This window comes from Amphimedon queenslandica, unplaced genomic scaffold, assembly GCF_000090795.2.
Source record: "Amphimedon queenslandica unplaced genomic scaffold, v1.1 AMPQUscaffold_13304, whole genome shotgun sequence".
Lineage (NCBI taxonomy): Eukaryota > Metazoa > Porifera > Demospongiae > Haplosclerida > Niphatidae > Amphimedon > Amphimedon queenslandica.
In genome coordinates, this window is record NW_003546460.1 from 23,656 (window position 1) to 43,670 (window position 20,015).

A 20,015-nucleotide genomic window follows, 5' to 3' on the forward strand; every position below is an offset into this window, starting at 1 on the left:
CATATGAGAATAATGAATTTAACTTTCATATTGGACCACCCATCATTTCACCGACTGTTTTGCAGGGAAAAACATGAAGTCTCTCTTAGCAATCCTTTGCCTTGCAGCTCTACTATCCGCAGCAGGTAAGAGCAAAAAAGCCTAAAACATTACACAGTACTAAATTCTTAATTTTGTGTCCAGTTTCTCAGTGTACTTATGGTGATGTGAGACTGGACGGCGGAGCTGGCCCGTGGGAAGGAAACGTCCAAATCTGCATCAACAATACGTGGGGCTGGGTCTGTCAGTATGGATGGGGCAATTTAGATGCCAGGGTAGTCTGCAAACAGCTAGGCTTCTCTGATCCAGGTATATATGCATCTAGCCTATACCTTATTATTTTATTATTGGTCTATAGGTGGTATAAGTCGTATTTATGCATACTATGGCTGGCCCAATGCTAGTCAGCCAATATGGCTTGATAAAGTTCAGTGCACAGGAGCAGAAACAACTCTACTAGCATGTCCCAGGGCAGCCTCAGCACCAATTGGTACAGTGACATGTAATCACAACGCTCTAGCCGGTGTAGTGTGTCAAAGTAGGTGGAAATTAGATCTATATTATATTTAATATCCTTCTACCCAAAGGTGGTGGTCCAACTTGTTCTAATAATGCTTTGAGGATGATTCGATCCCAGACAGGAACACCCTTTAATAACAGAGGACGTATAGAGATCTGCTCCAACGGACAGTGGGGAACTATATGTGACGATGGATGGGGAACTAACGATGCTAAAGTTGCTTGTGCACAACTCGGATTCTCCAAAAATAGTATAAAAACATTATAACTATTATTATTGATATTATTGTTATTGTTAATAGATGTTGGTGCCTATTATAACTCAGTTTTTGGTAGTGGATATGGCCCAATCGTTATGCATCATTTGACTTGTACTTCATCGGAGAGCACCATAGCACAATGTGGTAAGACACTAGGTTCTTCTGGTTGCAGTCACAGTGAAGATGCTGGGGCTAGGTGTGCAGGTACGCACCCATGCATGCACGCATACTAATGAGCTCTATTAATAGGAAAAATAACAACTAGCTGTGTATCTGGTACCTTTAAATTGTGGAGGGCCTATGGAGTTGGGCCTGCTCACGATGGCTTAGCACTTTACTGCAAGAACAGCCAGTGGGTGCCTGTCTGTGATGATAGCTGGAAATGTGACAATGGAAGACTTATATGCAAGAAACTCGGATATGCAGGAATATTGAGTAAATAGATTGTACTATTATTTTTAATTATAGTTTTGCATAGATACAAGAGGAGAATACCATTATGGTTACTATGATGGGACTGTTGATCATTATGCTTATTCTTGTTCCTCTTCTCACACTGACCTATCTCAATGCAGCTATTACTATCACTCCAGTTGTAATGCTGGTCATGATCAGCTTGGACTAGTATGCTACTCACCAATAATAGGTATAGCAATAATAATGATGGTATAATAGTAATAATGATAATGATAGGAAATGAGTGTACTAATGGACAAGTTCGATTGGTTAATGGTGAGACTCCAGCTCAAGGGAGAGCAGAGTTTTGCTATGAAGGATTCTGGTATCCATTCTGTGAGATGAATAGCAACACTGCTCTAGCAATCTGTCAAACACTGGGATACAACTCATCAGGTAAAACTATGATAAACTAATAATTACTGATTGATATACCTGTACTTGCAATAGTGGCTACTATATATTCTGATCAGAGATATGGTGATACTAATAAGTACAGCAGTTTCAAGTGGCTCAGTTGTCCCAATGGAGTCCACAACACTGACAATTGTAATGTAGTTCAAAAACTGACTGGAGGCTGTAGGATTGTTGTTGGCAAATGTTGGAGAGAATATGGAGTAGGCTGTCACAGTAAGTAGTCCAAATATCAATAATAATATTTATATTAATAATTTATGAATAGATACTGGTACATGTACCAATGGTGATATGAGACTCATTGACAGTCCTATCGATACTGAGGGACGTCTGGAAGTGTGTGTGGGTGGAGTTTGGGGTGGAGTCTGTGGTGCTAACTTTGGAAGGAGTGATGCCTATGTTGCCTGCAGTCATCTTGGATACAGCGGAGCAAGTGAGTTGTGTTTGCATGTGCTAAGCATGTGCTCTCTTTATTGATATTCATTCCATTGTATTCCTTTGTACTATGAATATTAGACCCTTGGGTGAGATATTCTGCCTATCATGGAGAGAGTGATGGGCCAGTACTGCTGAATAATGTGAACTGCCAGGGTTGGGAGAGCTCCTTTGATCAGTGTGGGAAGCAAGTCTTCCCTTCATTTTATAGGTGTGCCCCACAGTGGACCATTGGCCTAGTATGCAAAGACAGTAAGCAGTAGTAACATTGATAAAATAATAATGACAATAATAATATTCTCTTTTTTTAGATTGTACTTGGGGTAGTGTTAGACTAACTGGTGGTCCATTCCCAAATGAAGGAACTGTTGAAGTTTGTCTTGGCCAATGGAGTTATGTTGCTGCTGATTCTTTCTGGTCTAATACTAATGCTCAGGTTGTTTGTAATCAATTGGGTTTCACCAGTGAAGGAAGCAGTAAGTTAAGCATTTATTTACTTATTCATTTATTCATTTATCTTTTTATAGCTGCAGTAGCTCGTTCTGGTTCATTCTACGGTAAAGGTCGTAGACCACTCCGTCTCGTTAACATGACCTGCAGTGGAAATGAAAAGAAGCTAGTTCAGTGTGGCCAGTACAAGTACTCATACAATGATGGAGTGAATGTACTATCGCAGTATGAAGTGGCTGGAGTTGACTGCATTTACGATGCACCTACAGATCCTCCTTGCGTTATGAGACCTTCTTCATATGATACTCCTAATACAGGAGCTACTGCTTGTACTAGTAATGACGTGAGATTGACTGGAGGAGATGCACAGAGTGGACGATTGGAGATGTGTATAGATGGATACTGGTCGCCATTCTGTAAGATGGATCCATTAGTAGCTCAGGTTGCTTGCAAGCAGCTAGGATACAATGATTACTCATGTTAGTGCATGTACATATTAATTATTTTATCATTTTGTTAACTTTCAGGGGGTGCTATAGTAGAAGATGATACCTTTGGAAGACTATTGAACTACAGTTTATTTGATAATATAACTTGCACTGGCTTTGAGAGTTCACTGGCTCAGTGTACTATCAATTATAACACAGCCTGCACTCCTTTCTGCTGGAGAAGTAACTTAGGACTAAGGTGCTATGGTAAGATTAATCCCTCTTCTCTATAATTGTTAATTTGTCATTATTATTATTATTATTTTTAATTTATAGATAGTGGAAAGTGTACTAGTGGAAACTTGAGGCTTGTTGATGGCTATATAGAGAATGAGGGAAGAGTAGAAGTGTGTGTTAATGGAGTATGGGGATCTGTCTGTGATCAAGGATTTGATAAAACTGATGCTCATGTTGTATGCCAACAACTGGGCCACCCTGAACTAGGTAATGATGATAAAATCATTATTTACTTATTTATTTATTTGTTATTACAGAGCCTGTTGTCTTCCCTAACTCTGAATTTGGTGATGGAGTCTATCCAATTGTCTACACTAACATGAACTGTGGTGGCTGGGAGAGCAGTCTATCTCAATGTGGCAAGCAGACCTACCCCAACTCAGCTTGCTCTCGTAGCAATGTTGCTGGAGTATTGTGTGGCTATGGTAAGCCTCTTATACTATTGTGTCATTGATTGATGAGTGTTTATGCAGCTTGCAATGATGGTGACGTGAGGCTGGTGGGTAGTCAATGGAATTATGAAGGAACCGTTCAAGTTTGCTTTGATAATCTCTGGGGACAAATATCTGATTCTGGCTGGACTAGAAATGATGCTCAAGTTATCTGTAGACAATTGGGATATGAAGCTGAAGGTGACTGAATCCTCTTTTGGTCTATCATATTATATAAGAATCATCATTGATAGGGTCACTGCCTACTTACAAGTCTAGATATGGCAAGACCAACTTTACCATTCACTTGAGCCAGGTCAATTGTGGAGGAAATGAGGACAATATCAATGATTGTACAACATATATACTGCCACTGACTCAAGGGAAAGCACTACTGGCCACTACTGATGTAGCTGGAGTCAAGTGCTATACTCCTGATCAGTGTGTCCCTCCTCCTAATGTAACTGGTAGTGCATGTACTGATGGTCAAGTTAGACTAACTGGAGGGAAACCAGATATACCCGAGGGAAATGTGGAGTATTGTTATCAAGGGACCTGGTCACCACTCTGTAACCTAGCACCAATGGAGGCTACTACTATATGCAGACAGCTTGGATACACTGATACTAATTGTAAGAGAATTATTTTATTTATTATTATTACTATAATACCTTTTAGTGACTGCTGTGTTCACTGATGGCCGATTTGGTAAAGTGGTCCCAGGTAGTAACATGACCACGAGTTTGTTCCAGAGGTTCTCCTGTGCCATTAACCCTAACGGTATCTCACTATCAAACTGTGACATAGTGGACAGTTGCATGAGCACTTGTAGTTACCCAATTGGACTCAGATGCTACAGTAAGTAACACTTAAATCTCATAATCTCAATATCTATGCCCTCCTCTTTCTGCAGCTCATTCTGATTGCTCTGATGGTGATGTCAGGCTCACCAATGGTACATATTCTACCCAAGGAAGACTTGAAGTTTGTTCTAATAGTATATGGGGCAGTGTCTGTTCAACTGGCTTTGATCCAACTGATGCTTATGTTGTATGCAATCAACTAGGACTTGGAGAAGCAGGTAATTTATTGCATTATCATAATTCTTTATTTTTAAATTATTTTTTTCAGAGCCAACTGTCTATAATAATTCTTATTTTGGTGATGGAGATGGTGCTATTATATTCTCTAATTTCCAATGTCAGGGATACGAGCTATCCACTTTCTCATGTCCAAAGGATGAGTATGGAACTTTTGAATGTGCCCGTGGGAATGTCGTTGGTATTACGTGTCAAGCTTGTGAGTATTAAAGAACTTGTGAACCATCTTCTTTTATTTCTTGATCTTTAGCTTGCTCTGATTCTGATGTGCGTCTAGTTGGTTCTAACAAAACTTCAGAGGGCACGGTTGAGGTCTGCTATTACAATAACTGGGGGATTATATCTGATGAATCCTGGGGCAGCGAGGAAGCACAGGTTGTCTGTCGTCAACTTGGTTTCAGCAATCCTCAAAGTAAGTACTTATATTGTGTCAAAATCAGTGCATTTTAACTATGATATGATTTTGATACATTGCTTTTTACTTTTTCTTCTTATTAGATGCAAGAGCAGCCACTGGTTCAGCTTATGGTAAACCCAATGCTCCAGTCCAGTTAAGTAATGTAGGTTGCAGTGGTAGAGAAGCTAACCTGAGCACCTGTCCTGGCAACCAGCTAACGCCAGAGGAGAGTCAAGCAGCTTATAATGGCACCAGTGCAGCTGGAGTGGTCTGTATACCGCCAGTAACCAGTGGAGCTGGTAGTGGCTCGTCTGTCAATGGCACAACAGCTGCTATGATATTTATGATTATATTACTGGTAGCTGCTATTGTCGTGATGGGATTGTAAGTTAAATAATTTATATTTTTTAATTAATTTAACATCTTTTTTCTCTCTTTTACTAGTGTCTTTGTATTTGTCTGTTATAAGAGAAAGCAGGGTTACTTGACTGTTGATCTACCTAAAGTGTCAGAGGACTACTCCAGTTCATCAAGAGGTGTTACTAATCCTATAGCAGCCCCTGGCCTGTTTGATGCAGTGAAACCAGCTCGATACTCTTTTGCTGATTCAACTGGTCTAACAGCTAATGAAGACGCTGTAGAAGATGATGATGATGATAAAGGATTTGAAGTTGCTGTACACAGTGAAGATTAATTAAATAATTGCTACAGTATAATAGATTATATAAAACAACACACATGCACATGATTCCCACAATACACAGCTGCTAAAAACTACTCCATTATTTTGACACTTATACATATGCTGCTTGCATTTTTCTGAAGCTACTTTTCAAAGTCTATGAATAATAAATTAGTTGATTGTTATCAAACGAGCCAACGCCCAAATTTTTTAAAGAAGGAAGGAAAGAAAACATGAAGATACAACTCGCTTTGTTTGTCCTCATTGGACTAGCTACAGTAAGAAAAGCAGGTAAAATGAACTACTAAAGTCCCTATACTCCATGCATGAAGAGATAAGGAGTTGTGTAGAGGGTGTAGAGTCGTGCGTTTATTCTTATTTTTCCTGCAGTTCCTGAGGCTTGCTCACCTTCAGGATCTGTGAGACTAGTGTGGGGTGCTGGACCATGGGAGGGTAACGTACAGATATGTCTCAATGGCGGCTGGGGATGGATCTGTCAGAATAGCTTCTACACTAACGAGGCTAAGGTGGTCTGTAGGCAGCTTGGATTCAATGCTACTGGTAAACAAAACATTTCCTTGGTTATTGTTATTTTATTGTTGTTTTTTGTTTTTCCTTTAGGCTCTGTGTACAGGAGATATGCTTATTATGGCTGGCCTGATCCCAGTCTACCAATATGGTTGGATCAGCTAGGCTGTCATGGAACAGAAAGTAATATCATGAGTTGCCCACAGCCTAAAGCAATCGGCGATGCTTCTTGCAATCATAACGCATTGGCAGCTGTCCTTTGTCCAAGTAAGTGATAATAGCACAAAATGTCAGTTTCATTACTGTTATTCAGATCAAGGAGCTAATCCTAACTGCTCTGAAGGTTCTCTTAGATTACTGAGAAATCAAGCATCGACTCCATTTAAATCTTATGGACGTGTAGAGATATGTCACAGTAATCGCTGGGGATCAATCTGTGATTCTGGTTGGGGTACACCTGATGCTAAAGTGGCCTGTGGACAGTTGGGATATACTGCATCAGGTAATCATATTATGAAATATTTGCTCTTACAATTATTACTATATTTTCTGATACATATTGATGTACTTATGCTGTGTAGAAAGTTTGAGGTGATTCCAACTTCAATTGTTTAAGTTATGGCCATTTGAAAAAATGAGCCAAAATCTGAAAAATCCCCTGTACTATAGCCCATAGTTTTTTTTCGAAAATGGCTCCACAATCACCTCCAATTTTTATTACACTTCCTGATACATATTGATGCCCTTATGCTATGTAGAAAGTTTGAGTTGATTCCGACTTCAATTTTTCAAGTTATGGCTGTTTTAGTTTGACTTGATTGTTGATATTATTATTCTTGGCAGCCAATGCCAGCTACGAATACAACAGCTTTGATTAATGTCAGTTTGTTTATACAACAAAAATAACTTCATGCACTGTATATATATTAATGTATTGTAGCTATGTTGTTACTTGTCTCACTCCATCAGCTGCTTCATCATACTGCTGTGCTACATATGGTCAAAGTTATGGGCCGGTCTGGTTAAGCAACATGGGATGTACTTCCTCTAATAACCAACTGACATCTTGTACTCACGATAACTTTGGAGCTAATACTTGTTCTCATTCTAAAGATGCTGGAGCTGGCTGCAGAGGTAAAGAATGATTGTGTAATTGTGTATATTTAAATAATCACTATTATTATTATCATCATTACTGCAATTGCTTATAGGTGAAGTGACTGGTTCTTGTACAAACGGTGCTGTGAAGCTATTCAGACCTTATGGTATAGGTCCCAATAATGACGGTCTTGCTTTGTACTGTAACAACAGTCGCTGGGTCGGGTTCTGTGATGATGGTTGGTCCTGTCATAACGCTAGACTTATATGCAAGAAGTTAGGCTTCCCTGCAGCTCTTAGTGAGTAGACATTTCATCACTTATTAGTACTATATGAAACACTGGCTAGGAATCATGATTGCTATATCACAATCTTTCTCTCTCTCTCTCTCTTTCTCTTTCAGACACTAGATGGGAAGGGTACTATGGTTACTACAAGCAGACCGATACCTATCGGTTCTACTGTAGATCCACCAATACTGATCTCTCTCAGTGCTCTTATACTTATCGCTCAAGTTGTACGTCACTCAACGACCAGATTGGAGTCATCTGTTACAAACCAATCATAAGTTAGTTGTGACCATTAATGATGAAATGTATACATAAAATGTATTTTTTGATTCCATTCATTTTTGAGTTATTGTTGCTTACCCATCCACAAAATTTTACTGTAGTAATTCGTAGAAAATTATGCTTATTATTTAACAATTATAATATAAATTATTTTTCTGCTCCAACAGGTAAGACATGTACGGATGGACAGGTGAGGCTTCAGAATGGTAACACAACCAGTGAGGGTAGGGTGGAGTACTGCTATGAAGGAAGATGGAACCCAGTCTGTAGTCTCACTGGTATTGCTGCATCTTTAATATGCAAACAACTTGGCTATAACTCAACTTGTAAGAATTATTATTATTATTATTTATTAATTAATTAATTTATTTATTCAGTGGCTACAATCATTGATGATCAAAGGTTCAATAGATCTGACATTAGAAGTGTATTTAATACTTTCTCTTGCTCCTCTACCACTCCATCACTGGGTCAGTGCAATAACACCATGAAAGGATCGGCTTGCTTCACTTCTGTATCAAAATGCACCACCGAAGTTGGACTAAGATGTCACAGTAAGTTTTGATGATACTTGAACATTATAATTGAGAAATAGCTTCCATAAGATCACTTTAATAATACATTATATTCACAAACGATTGTACCTCATCATTTATTATTATATTTTTAATAGACACAGCTTTTACTACTTGTACTGATGGTCAGTCAAGGCTGGTTAATGGTACGCTAGCTCAAGAAGGTCGTGTTGAAGTGTGTCTCAGTGGCATATGGGGCTCGGTCTGTCAGAACGGGTTCGGTCAAAGTGATGCTTATGTCATCTGCAAAGAGCTTGGATATAATGGACCATGTAAGCTAGTAATTATTATTATTATTATTAATGATTATTCAATCATACAACGCTTAATATTCCATTATTTTTATTTATACGCATCATCACATGAGGCCCTGTATTGAATTACTTTAGTTTATTCATTTCTGAGTCTTTTAACTGTCAACAACTTAACGATATTCATTAACAGTCACCTGTCAGCTCACCACAATGATTGATTAATATTCATTGACATCATTCATGCTAATAAAACATTTTACTGAGTGTCACTATAATCATTAAACAGAGCCAGTTCCAGTCATTCCAAAATCACATGAAGTTTGACAACAATGCATTATTAATATTCATTGCTGTTCACGTATTCATCTATACATCCCATTAACTGATTGCAACTTAACTTTTTTTCAATTTTAATAAAATATACTTTATACATTATTCCTTTTCTCTTGTATAGCGCCTAATGTTTATTATCGTTCCAAATATGGCGAGAGTACAGGCCCCATTGTGTACAGCAACTTAAAGTGTAAAGGATGGGAGACTGTTCTTACTGAATGTACTAAAGATACCTTCCCAAGCATCAGCTGCTCACCACAAAACACTATTGGACTCATTTGCAAAGACGGTAAATGAAACTTTTTTGTCACATTTCATTCCTATGTTTTCATAATTCCGTACCAAACTTCAAATTATTAATGTTTCAACATAGATTGCTCTGATGGTGACGTGAGGCTTGTTGGTGGTGGGTTTGCTAATGAAGGGACGGTTGAGGTGTGCATGGATCATATGTGGGGCCTCGTCTCTGATGCTGGCTGGAATGCAAGTCATGCTAAAGTCGTCTGCAGGCAACTAGGATTCACATCGGGAAGTAAGAAGAAGGGCACTTGTGTTTAAATAGTGTATTTGTTATTATTGTTATTATTGTTGTTGTCATTATTGTTGTTGTTATTATTGTTGTTGTTTCTTTTTGTAGTATTCAAACCTTACACTGGTTCAGCATTTGGCAAGCCCAATAACAGGATATTACTAAAGAATGTCAAATGCTCCGGGCATGAACTGAAGCTGATAGACTGTGCTAACTATCAATTGGGACTATGGGGAGGCAGAAAGCAACTAGCTACCACTAATGTAGCTGGAGTAGACTGTATTTATGATGAACCTACTGATCCTCCTTGTGGCACCAAAGCAGCATATTATGATACAACCCCAGGGCCACAGTGTGTACCACTAAATAATATTGTAAGACTCACTGAGAATAGCACCAAGAGTGCTGGCAGGGTAGAGTATTGTTACAATGGATACTGGTCGCCATTGTGTAAGATGGATAATAAACTAGCAATGGTCATTTGTAGATACCTTGGATTCAGTCAATACTCATGTAAGTATAATACAATTATTATTATCATTAATATTGTTGTTACTGTGTCTTTTAGACGGTAGTATCATTGAATCAGGAGAGTTTGGTAACTTAATGAATGTCAGTTTAATTGATAATGTCACTTGTACTGGAACTGAGAGTACACCATTTCATTGTACATACCACCAATCTCCTTCATCTTGTACTCCTTTCTGCTCTAAAAACCTGGGAATAAGGTGCTTCAATCAGGGAATATGTACCAATGGAGCCGTGAGATTGATGGATGGAATAATAGAGAATGAAGGAAGGATTGAAGTGTGTGTTAATGGAGTGTGGGGCACTGTCTGTGATCAAGGGTTTACTAAAACTGATGCCAATATTGTCTGTAAACAACTAGGACTACCTGACACAGGTAACCCTCTATTTATAATTTTAATTATAATTGTGTTATTTATAGAGCCAATTGTTCTCCCTAATTCCGAGTTTGGTGATGGTACTTATCCTATAGTGTATTCCAATGTGACTTGTGGTGGATGGGAATCAACCATCACTCAATGCAACAAAGTACAGTATGAGAACACTGTCTGCTCACGTAAGCACACTGCAGGAGTGCTCTGTGGATATGGTAAGTGATTAATTATAATAAACATAATTATTTTATTGATCTTTTGCTAGATTGCAATGATGGTGATGTAAGATTGGTCAATAGTCTATCAAGCAGTGCTACATACGAAGGAACAGTGGAGGTTTGCTTTGAGAATCTGTGGGGACTGATAGCTGATACTAACTGGAGCCAGCAAGATGCTGTTGTGGTCTGTAGACAGTTAGGATTTGAAACATCAGGTAGTAGTAATAATAATGACACTAATGATAGATTGTATTACCATTAATGTATAAAGGAAGAGTATAAAGTTTATCAATACTGAGTTTATTATTGTTATTTCTTTAGGTACACAAAGTGTAACTGGATCTCATTTTGGTAAACCCAACATGAGGCTGCACTTAAGTAACGTTGCATGTCTTGGTACTGAAGACTCCATTAGTCAATGCAATTACAACACATACTCCTTATCTCAGGGAAAGACACAACTAGCCACTACTGATGTGGCCGGAGTCAAGTGTTATATACCAGCAAACTGTGTAGCTCCTCCGTCCTCAGGCACTGCCTGTAGTGATGGCAGTGTGAAGCTGGTCGGTGGTAGCAATAATGGAGAAGGCATACTGGAGTTTTGCTATAAAGGAAACTGGTCGCCATTCTGCTACCTTGGACCCAATGAGGCTACTGTTGCCTGTAGACAGTTGGGACACACTAGCTATGACAGTAAGAAGATAGTACTATTTTACATCATTATTTATTTATTTTATTTTATTTTTCTTCTACAGTGACTGCTGTCTTTACTGATGGCAGGTTTGGTTCCCTGGCTGGTGTTAGTTTATTTCAGAATATTTCCTGTGCCCTCAATCTTGCAGCCAACCAGTTAGGAGACTGTCTCATAGCTGATAGCTGTCAGTCAACATGCAAAAATGTTGTCGGACTTCGCTGCTATGGTAATACCGCTAGTTATTATTATTATTATTGTCATTTTTGTTGTTTTAGATGCTGCAAATTGTCAAGAAGGTCAGGTGAGATTAGTCAATGGTACTAAAACTGAGGGTAGACTGGAGGTGTGCTATAAAGGAGTGTGGGGATCAGTTTGTGGTGTTGGATTTGATGTGACTGATGCTTTTGTTGCCTGCAAAGAACTTGGACTTGGAATGTCAGGTAAGAATAGCAACAAAAAAAGAAAAAAGAATTTAGTATTTTAAAAGTATCTAGAAAAGTATCAGAGTATCATTCTTATATGCTACTGCAATGACCTTGATTCACATATTGTCTTACAGGAGTTTGTACTTTATAAACAGGCTATAGTTCATGAAACATGATCAATATCCACTGTTTACTAGTACTGTCACACCCTCTCTCTCCTTTATACAGAGCCTACTGTGTATACTAATTCTCACTATGGTGATGGTGATGGAGCTATAGTCTACTACAATACATCATGCAAAGGATACGAGTCCAGCATTGTTGGCTGCAATAAGCAGATTTATGGGATGTTCACTTGCTCTAGGAATAACGTAGTAGGAGTTGCCTGCCAAGAAGGTATAGTAATAAAATCCTGTATAAAGTAACAATGTATTACAGTGGGTGTGCAGCAAATAGTATATCAGATATCAATATTGTTATATTCATACTAACTGTCTCACACTAATAAACAGCTTTTCTACAGTGCATGGTTGATGGTTGTTGCTATTACTAGTATAAAATTATATAGGCAATTAATATCCTGCTATAAGTGACACTTGTTAATATACTCCACAGGTTGCAGTAATGGTGCTGTGAGACTTATCAATGGGTCATCTTCCAATGAAGGAACTGTAGAGGTATGCTATTACAACACATGGGGATTGGTCACTGATGGAGGGTGGAGTGATTCAGAAGCTCAAGTTGTTTGCAGACAGCTCAACTTCCAAGGTAATCAAATATGAAAGATGCATAAATATTGATCTCGTATTATAAGGTGGTAATGCAAGGATTGGCTCACCATATGGCAGACCTAACGCTCCAGTATTGATTAGTAACACTCAATGCAGTGGGTCTGAATCCTCCATCAGTAGTTGTCAATATACTCACTTATCTGAAGATCAAAGCAGTGGTTTAGCTGGAGCTAATGTTGCTGGTGTTAGATGCAGTGCAGCTACAATACCACCTTCAGCTTCATCGCATCGCCTCTCATCATCCGGTATAGGACTAACAGTGCTATCATTATTACTAGCACTCTTCATTGCAATATCTGTTAGGTAAGGATCTGCATTATAATGTAGTTTTAATTTGAGCTATGTAATATGCTTCTCTGTCTCTTTTAGTTTGGTTGCTTTTATGGTTTATAAGTGGAGGAAAGGCCCAAAGAGGTATTCTCCAATAGTCACGCTAAACAGTGACCCACAAGATGCAAGCAATCCAATGGCTACAGCAAACATGTGGCCAAACGGAGAGAAAGATGATGAAGAAGAAGACGATGAGATGCTACAGCTAATGAACGAATGATTATGAATATCATGGACCTCTGCTATAGATAGATTAACTGCTGCAGTTTATGCACATGCACATCACATGCTGAACAGAACTAGCTCATATATTATTATTGTATTTTTACTCCATTCATGGGTGGATTCTGATTTATGAATATAATTTATGCGGGACCACCCAAAATTTTGTTTTCTTCATCTCTTTCCGTTGGTGTGTGTTGCTGCATGTAAAGCAATGGGGAGGATCAGTCTATTGTTGCTTCTATCTGTCTTTATTGTGACCAGCAGTAAGTTTATCATGCAGCCTAGTCTTATAATATTCAATTACTGTAGAATCTCAGTCTTGTACTGAGAATGACCTGAGATTAGTTTGGGGTAGTGGCCCATGGGAAGGGAACCTGCAGATTTGCATTAACGGTAACTGGGGCTGGGTCTGCGACAATAGCTTTGGAACTGTTGATGCTCAAGTTGCCTGCAGACAGCTTGGATTCCAAACAACAGGTCAGTAGAGTACTGCAATGATATATACATGTACTATATTGATTCTATTACAGGAGCTGCATATCGCATGTGGTCTTATTATGGTCTGGGTAATATATCAACTCCCCTTTTGCTTGATGGGCTCAACTGTGCTGGTAATGAAAACAGGATTATTGACTGTCCAAGACCGTATCCAGTTGGGGTCGTTAGCTGTTTGTATAATGAGATAATTGGGATTGTCTGTCCAAGTAAGCTAATAATGCATATTATGCTTAAAATATATTATACTAGATGACTTAAACATTTTATTATTATAATGGTTTTAAAATTAGTTTAATTTTTTGTGTAGGCGGTGGTGGTTGTACTGGTAATCAGATCAGAAGGATAAGGAACAACAATGGTGTACCTTTTAGAGGCAACGGTCGTGTTGAGATGTGTTACAACGGTCAATGGGGAAGAGTTTGTGATGATTCCTGGGGCAGTAATGACGTTAAAGTTGCCTGCTATGAGTTGGGCTTCACCAAACAAAGTAAAGTAGACTATATTATAAAAGATTATCATGATTCTTATGATGAATATAGGAGTTGCTACTTATTGTTGTTCAAGGTACTTTGGTCAAGGATATGGTCCGTATGTTTATGATGATGTTGCTTGTTCATCTGCTGAGACTTCACTGATATCCTGCAATTCAAGAGCATTGGGATCAACTAACTGTGCTGGTAGCAATGACGCTGGAATCGGATGCTCTGGTAAATTAATAATAATATTAGTACTTCTAATTTATATTACATTTTCTGATACATATTGATGCCCTTATGCTGTGTAGAAAGTTTGAACCAATTTTGTCTAAATTTTTTAAAGTTATAGCCATACCTATTACCACCTGTACTTAACTCAGGTACTATAACTTCTTCTTGTACTAATGGTGATGTAAAACTATGGCGTCCTAGTGATGGTCCAGAGTATTTTGGACTAGCTCTGTATTGTAAGAACAGCAAATGGACTGGAGTCTGTGATGATAGCTTCACCTGCCACACTGCTAGACTTATATGTGAACAGTTGGGCTACCCTGGAGCTCTTTGTAAGCTTCACTGAACAATGACTGTATCTAATTCAATACTAATCTCTTATAGATTATAGAGGTGAAGGTTATTGGGGATATTTCTACAGTACACTAGGGAACAATGGTGTTGATCATTATGCTTGGTCCTGTAGTGCTTCTCATACCTCACTATCTCAATGTTCCTACTATTATCACTCCAGCTGTAATGCTTATCATGACCAGTTTGGTATTATGTGTACCCCAAAAGATCAAAGTTAGTCCAAGAAACATAATTATTAATATAAACAATTATTATTATTATTATTATTATTATTATTATTTTACAGAATCAGAGTGCACCACTGGAACAGTTAGGCTAGTCAATGGTACTAGTAGCAACAATGGAAGAGTAGAGTATTGCTTTGATGGTGGTTGGGCTTCACTCTGTGGCCTATCAGCTCCAGCTTCTACTGCAGTCTGTAGAACACTGGGATTCAACACGAGCTGTATGGAAATTAATATTGAAATACTTTATTATTATTTTATTATTATTTATTTAGTTGCTTCTATCTATAATGATGAAAGATATGGAAGGAATAATAACCCAAGTAGTCTCAGCTACTTAAGTTGCCCCACTTCAGCTACCCACTTGAACCAGTGTACTGCTATACGTAAAGGTAACGGTGGTTGCTGGCGCAGTGTCTCAAGGTGTGGCAAGGAATATTCCGTCCAATGTTACAGTAAGCATGCGCTGACATTTAATAATAATTTATTTTGATATTTTATAGATAATATTGGTGAATGTACTGATGGCAGTTTTAGACTTGTGAATGGAACAATAGAGCAGGAAGGAAGAGTAGAGATATGTACTAATGGCCTCTGGGGTGCTATCTGTCATGGAAGCTGGAACTCCATTGATGCTTTTGTATTGTGTAGATCACTAGGATATGGAGGATCAGGTATTATTTTATTTCTTATTCCTTTATTTATTTATCTATTTATTTATTTATTTATTTTTAAGGTCCTACAACTTATTGGACTTCAACCTTTGGTCTTGCCACTGGCCCAGCTCCATGGAAGAACGTCCTATGCTATGGGTGGGAGAACACACTCTTTGACTGTCAGAAGACAATATATCCTTATGACAGTTGCCCTGTACAGAACACTGTGGGTGTAGCCTGCAAAGATGGTGAGCATATACTAGTAGTATACTGTGTTCTTTTACTCAGTGTTTTTAATTAATTAATTAATTTATTTATTTATTTATTTATTTATTTATTTATTTATTTATAACAACAGGTTGTGCCAATGGTCAAGTGAGACTGGTTGGTGGTAACTTTGAGAACGAAGGGACCATACAAGTTTGTTATAGTGGAAGATGGGGACAGGTATCTGATCAGGGATGGGACGCCAATGGTGCTAGAGTAGTATGTAATCAACTAGGATACACTGGAGGAAGTAAGAACCTATATTTAAATTATTATTATTATTATTATTAATATTATTTTTTTAATTTTTAGATGCTGTCCCTACTACTGGTTCGTCTTATGGTAAATCCAACCTCACCATACATCTCAAGTTTGTTGCTTGTTCTGGAAATGAGATTAACATTGACCTTTGCTCTAAGACAAAGCTCTCACTAAACAACGGCAAAAAGGAACTAGTCACTGCTCAAGTGGCTGGTGTAGACTGTATTTATGACGTGCCAACTGATCCACCTTGCATTGCTACTCCTCCTCTATACAATACACAAGGGAACCAGTGTGGAGCTGCTCAGAATAGGACCGTTAGGATAAATCCTGACGATTCACCTGGTAATGGTCGCGTACAATATTGCTACAATGGATACTGGTCTCCATTCTGTAACATGGACCCTGTCACTGCTTCCATTGCATGCAATGATCTAGGCTATACTGCATACTCATGTAAGTGCTAATATTTTTATTGCTATTATCATTGTTTTCACTGCTTTATAGGGGGCTCTATAATTGATAATGGGAATTATGCTACAGCCAATTTAATGAACATTAGTTTGTTTGACAGAGTTAGCTGCACTGGATCAGAGTCAAGCATAACCCAGTGTACCCTGGTGCCCAGTGACCCATCCTGTACTCCGTACTGCAGTACCAACCTTGGGCTAAGATGTTACGATAATACAATACCTTCTAATCAGTGCTCACCTGAAGGATCACTGAGACTAGCTGATGGTGTCATTGATAATGAGGGAAGAGTAGAAGTGTGTGTTAATGGAGTATGGGGAGCTGTCTGTGATCAAGGATTTGATAAAACTGATGCTTACGTTGTATGCAAACAACTGGGCCACCCTGAACTAGGTAACAATAATAATAATAATAATAATAATACTTTATTATTATTTCAGAGCCCTATGTCTTCACAAACTCTACATTTGGTGCTGGTCAGTTCCCAATAGTCTATTCTAATCTTGGTTGTGGTGGATATGAGAATTCCCTTGCTGCCTGTCAGAAACAGACCTACCCCAACACTACCTGCTCCCGTAACAATGTAGCTGGAGTACTCTGTGGATATGGTGAGTGTCATATATTTATCATTACTAATATTGTAATTGGTTATTTATACTTCAGATTGTACTGATGGTGATATTAGGCTTGTTGGTAGTCAGTGGAATTATGAAGGGACTGTTGAGATATGCTTTGATAACCTCTGGGGCCTGATATCTGACTCAGTCTGGACACTGTCAACTGCTCAAGTTATCTGTCAGCAACTGGGGTATCAAGCTGAAGGTAAACCATTATCATTACATCATCATCGTCACTATTATTACTTATTGTTATTATTTATCATTACACTATACTATTATTACTATTTATTATTTGGCATTTTTATAGGGACTCTTGCTGTAAGAGGTTCACAGTATGGAAAACCAAATAACCTCACGATACACTTCAGGAATGTTTCCTGCAATGGAGATGAGGCTACATTCAGTGATTGCTCTTATTCAACACTTTCACTGGCTCAAGGGAAAGCACTCCTTGCTACTGATGATGTTGCTGGAGTCAAGTGCTACACTCCTGATCAGTGTGTCCCTCCTCCTGCTGCTACTGGTGGTGAGTGCACTAATGGAGCATTGAGACAAAGAGGAGGTCAAGGTGGTATCCCTGAAGGCAATCTAGAGTATTGCTACAGAGGGTACTGGTCACCATTCTGCTACCTTGGGACCACAGAGGCTACTGTTGCCTGTAGACAGTTGGGATATTCCAGCTATGACTGTAAGAAATAACTGAATTATTATTTATTTATTTATTCATTTGTTTTTAGTGACTGTTATATTTAGTGATGGTCGATTTGGAAGTATTTCAAACACCAGTTTATTCCAGAACATCACTTGTGAGGCTAACCCAAATGCTGGTTTGCTCAGTGACTGTCAGGTCATTGATACTTGTCAATCAACTTGTCCTAATGCCATTGGATTAAGATGCTATGGTAAGATAGAGCAGAATAAAGAGTTGAGCTGTTATTTTATTGTATTTATAGAGTCTGGTAATTGTATGGAAGGAAGTGTCCGTTTGGTTAATGGCAGCTTTACAACTGAAGGAAGAGTTGAGGTTTGCAGTAATGGCATTTGGGGAACCATATGTGCTAATAAATTTACTGCAATTGATGCATACGTGATCTGTAAAGAACTGGGCTATGGTCTGCTTGGTAAGTATTTTGAAAGTCAAGCATTCATTTTATTTATGATCCAGAGCCAACTGTGTATAATAATTCTTATTATGGTGATGGAGATGGATCCATTGTTATATCAGAGCTTGACTGTAAAGGATATGAGCCTACAGTACTGGACTGTGCTAAGAAAGACTATGGATCATTTACATGTTCTCGTGATAATGTCATAGGAATAGTCTGCCAAGAAAGTAAGCAAAATATGCAATATAAGTCAGAAAAAAATTATAAAAGTGGTAAAATCTCACTTTTTAATTTTTGGTAAAATTTACCCAATGTCCCCTGCTCAATTTCCTGATGATTTATACTTCCTTTGTTTTTTGTTGCAGATTGTCAAGATGGTGATATTCAGTTGTCTGGTGGAACTACAAACACTCAAGGAACTGTACAATATTGCTATTACAACACCTGGGGACTTATATCTGATAATTCATGGACTGACAATGCAGCAAGAGTTGTATGTTCTCAATTGGGACACACAGGTATACTAATCATGAAAAAGAATTATAATATTTATTATTTTATAGGTGGCACGGCTGTCAGAGGTTCTGCTTATGGGAAGCCAAACAGGACCATTGTGCTAAGCTCAGTTGATTGTGGAGGGACTGAAAACTCACTGCAAGATTGTCAATCCAGCATATTGAGTCCTGATGATGGACGCTCGCTGTATCCTCATGTTGCAGTAGCTGGTGTCATGTGTGTAGATTCTACTCCTGCTCCTACTAGTGGCACTTCTGAAGTTGTGTCTACCAATAGTGCAGCAGTCGGACTAGCTATTGTAATGATATTCCTAATCCTTATTATACTGATTACCATTGGGTAAGTCAATGTGATACTAATAAAGAATGCATTTTGAAACTCCTTCATGATAAGTTGTGCATGTAACATTTTGTCACCTTTTTTATCTACATGCAAGCACATCTTAATTATTGCTACGAGAGTATAAACAAGGTCTAACAAGCAAACATGGAATATAATATTAATTCTTGTTTGTTTCTCCTCCTTTAGTATGATTCTTTATGTTTTCTTCATGCGTCAGAAAGTGATCCGGACAAATGCTGTTCTTAATGAGCCAAGAGTGAAGATGTCTGGGTTGGGCGATACAGGAGTTAACAATCCAATGGTGGGGCTGGAGGAAGAGGGACTGGAGGATTTCAACACTGCTGATCAAGATGAACTAGTTGATAGATTAAATAAAATGTAATACATGAAAGACTTTGCTGCTCTTTTGTTCACATACATGCATATACATTCAAAGCTGTTTTTGTCATTGTTTACTGCTTTTATATATACTTAATATTTTATGTTCCTTTTACATTGAAGACTTTCTTATTATAGTCTGCACTTAAATTTCCTGTGATTTTACACTATTCATTGTAGTCATAGATATCTATGTTGTAGTGCAGTTTCGCCCAATCAACTTCTCGTGT

General features: G+C 38.2%; 3 protein-coding genes across 3 annotated transcripts; all 3 read left to right on the forward strand.

The window, feature by feature from the left end:
- Positions 1-19: 19 nt before the first annotated feature.
- Positions 20-6,082, forward strand: LOC105313437 (deleted in malignant brain tumors 1 protein-like). Its single transcript, XM_011406875.2, has 24 exons — positions 20-125; positions 184-348; positions 398-577; positions 627-809; positions 861-1,022; positions 1,068-1,253; positions 1,297-1,464; positions 1,512-1,670; positions 1,725-1,904; positions 1,957-2,124; positions 2,208-2,378; positions 2,438-2,602; positions 2,654-3,055; positions 3,104-3,271; positions 3,341-3,508; positions 3,559-3,726; positions 3,775-3,933; positions 3,987-4,364; positions 4,411-4,590; positions 4,646-4,813; positions 4,864-5,031; positions 5,083-5,244; positions 5,331-5,613; positions 5,674-6,082. The coding sequence occupies exons 1-24, from the start codon at positions 74-76 to the stop codon at positions 5,921-5,923; spliced, it is 4,593 nt and encodes a 1,530-aa protein (XP_011405177.1). The 5' UTR covers positions 20-73; the 3' UTR covers positions 5,924-6,082.
- A 22-nt stretch (positions 6,083-6,104) lies between these two features.
- Positions 6,105-13,519, forward strand: LOC105313438 (deleted in malignant brain tumors 1 protein-like). Its single transcript, XM_011406876.2, has 23 exons — positions 6,105-6,202; positions 6,302-6,472; positions 6,533-6,706; positions 6,753-6,941; positions 7,409-7,573; positions 7,651-7,836; positions 7,941-8,105; positions 8,277-8,435; positions 8,487-8,663; positions 8,783-8,956; positions 9,393-9,560; positions 9,645-9,803; positions 9,909-10,313; positions 10,369-10,704; positions 10,750-10,917; positions 10,968-11,135; positions 11,242-11,613; positions 11,676-11,840; positions 11,890-12,054; positions 12,268-12,435; positions 12,655-12,807; positions 12,854-13,133; positions 13,200-13,519. The coding sequence occupies exons 1-23, from the start codon at positions 6,145-6,147 to the stop codon at positions 13,378-13,380; spliced, it is 4,506 nt and encodes a 1,501-aa protein (XP_011405178.1). The 5' UTR covers positions 6,105-6,144; the 3' UTR covers positions 13,381-13,519.
- Positions 13,520-13,527: 8 nt separating this feature from the next.
- Positions 13,528-19,935, forward strand: LOC105313439 (deleted in malignant brain tumors 1 protein-like). Its single transcript, XM_019998812.1, has 23 exons — positions 13,528-13,648; positions 13,695-13,862; positions 13,916-14,089; positions 14,191-14,370; positions 14,423-14,590; positions 14,740-14,922; positions 14,975-15,157; positions 15,231-15,389; positions 15,444-15,623; positions 15,672-15,842; positions 15,905-16,072; positions 16,183-16,341; positions 16,404-16,808; positions 16,860-17,216; positions 17,264-17,431; positions 17,487-17,645; positions 17,751-18,131; positions 18,181-18,345; positions 18,397-18,564; positions 18,609-18,776; positions 18,915-19,067; positions 19,113-19,404; positions 19,594-19,935. Exons 1-23 carry the CDS (start codon positions 13,528-13,530, stop codon positions 19,787-19,789), a joined length of 4,626 nt encoding a protein of 1,541 aa, XP_019854371.1. The 3' UTR covers positions 19,790-19,935.
- The last annotated feature ends 80 nt before the right edge of the window (positions 19,936-20,015 follow it).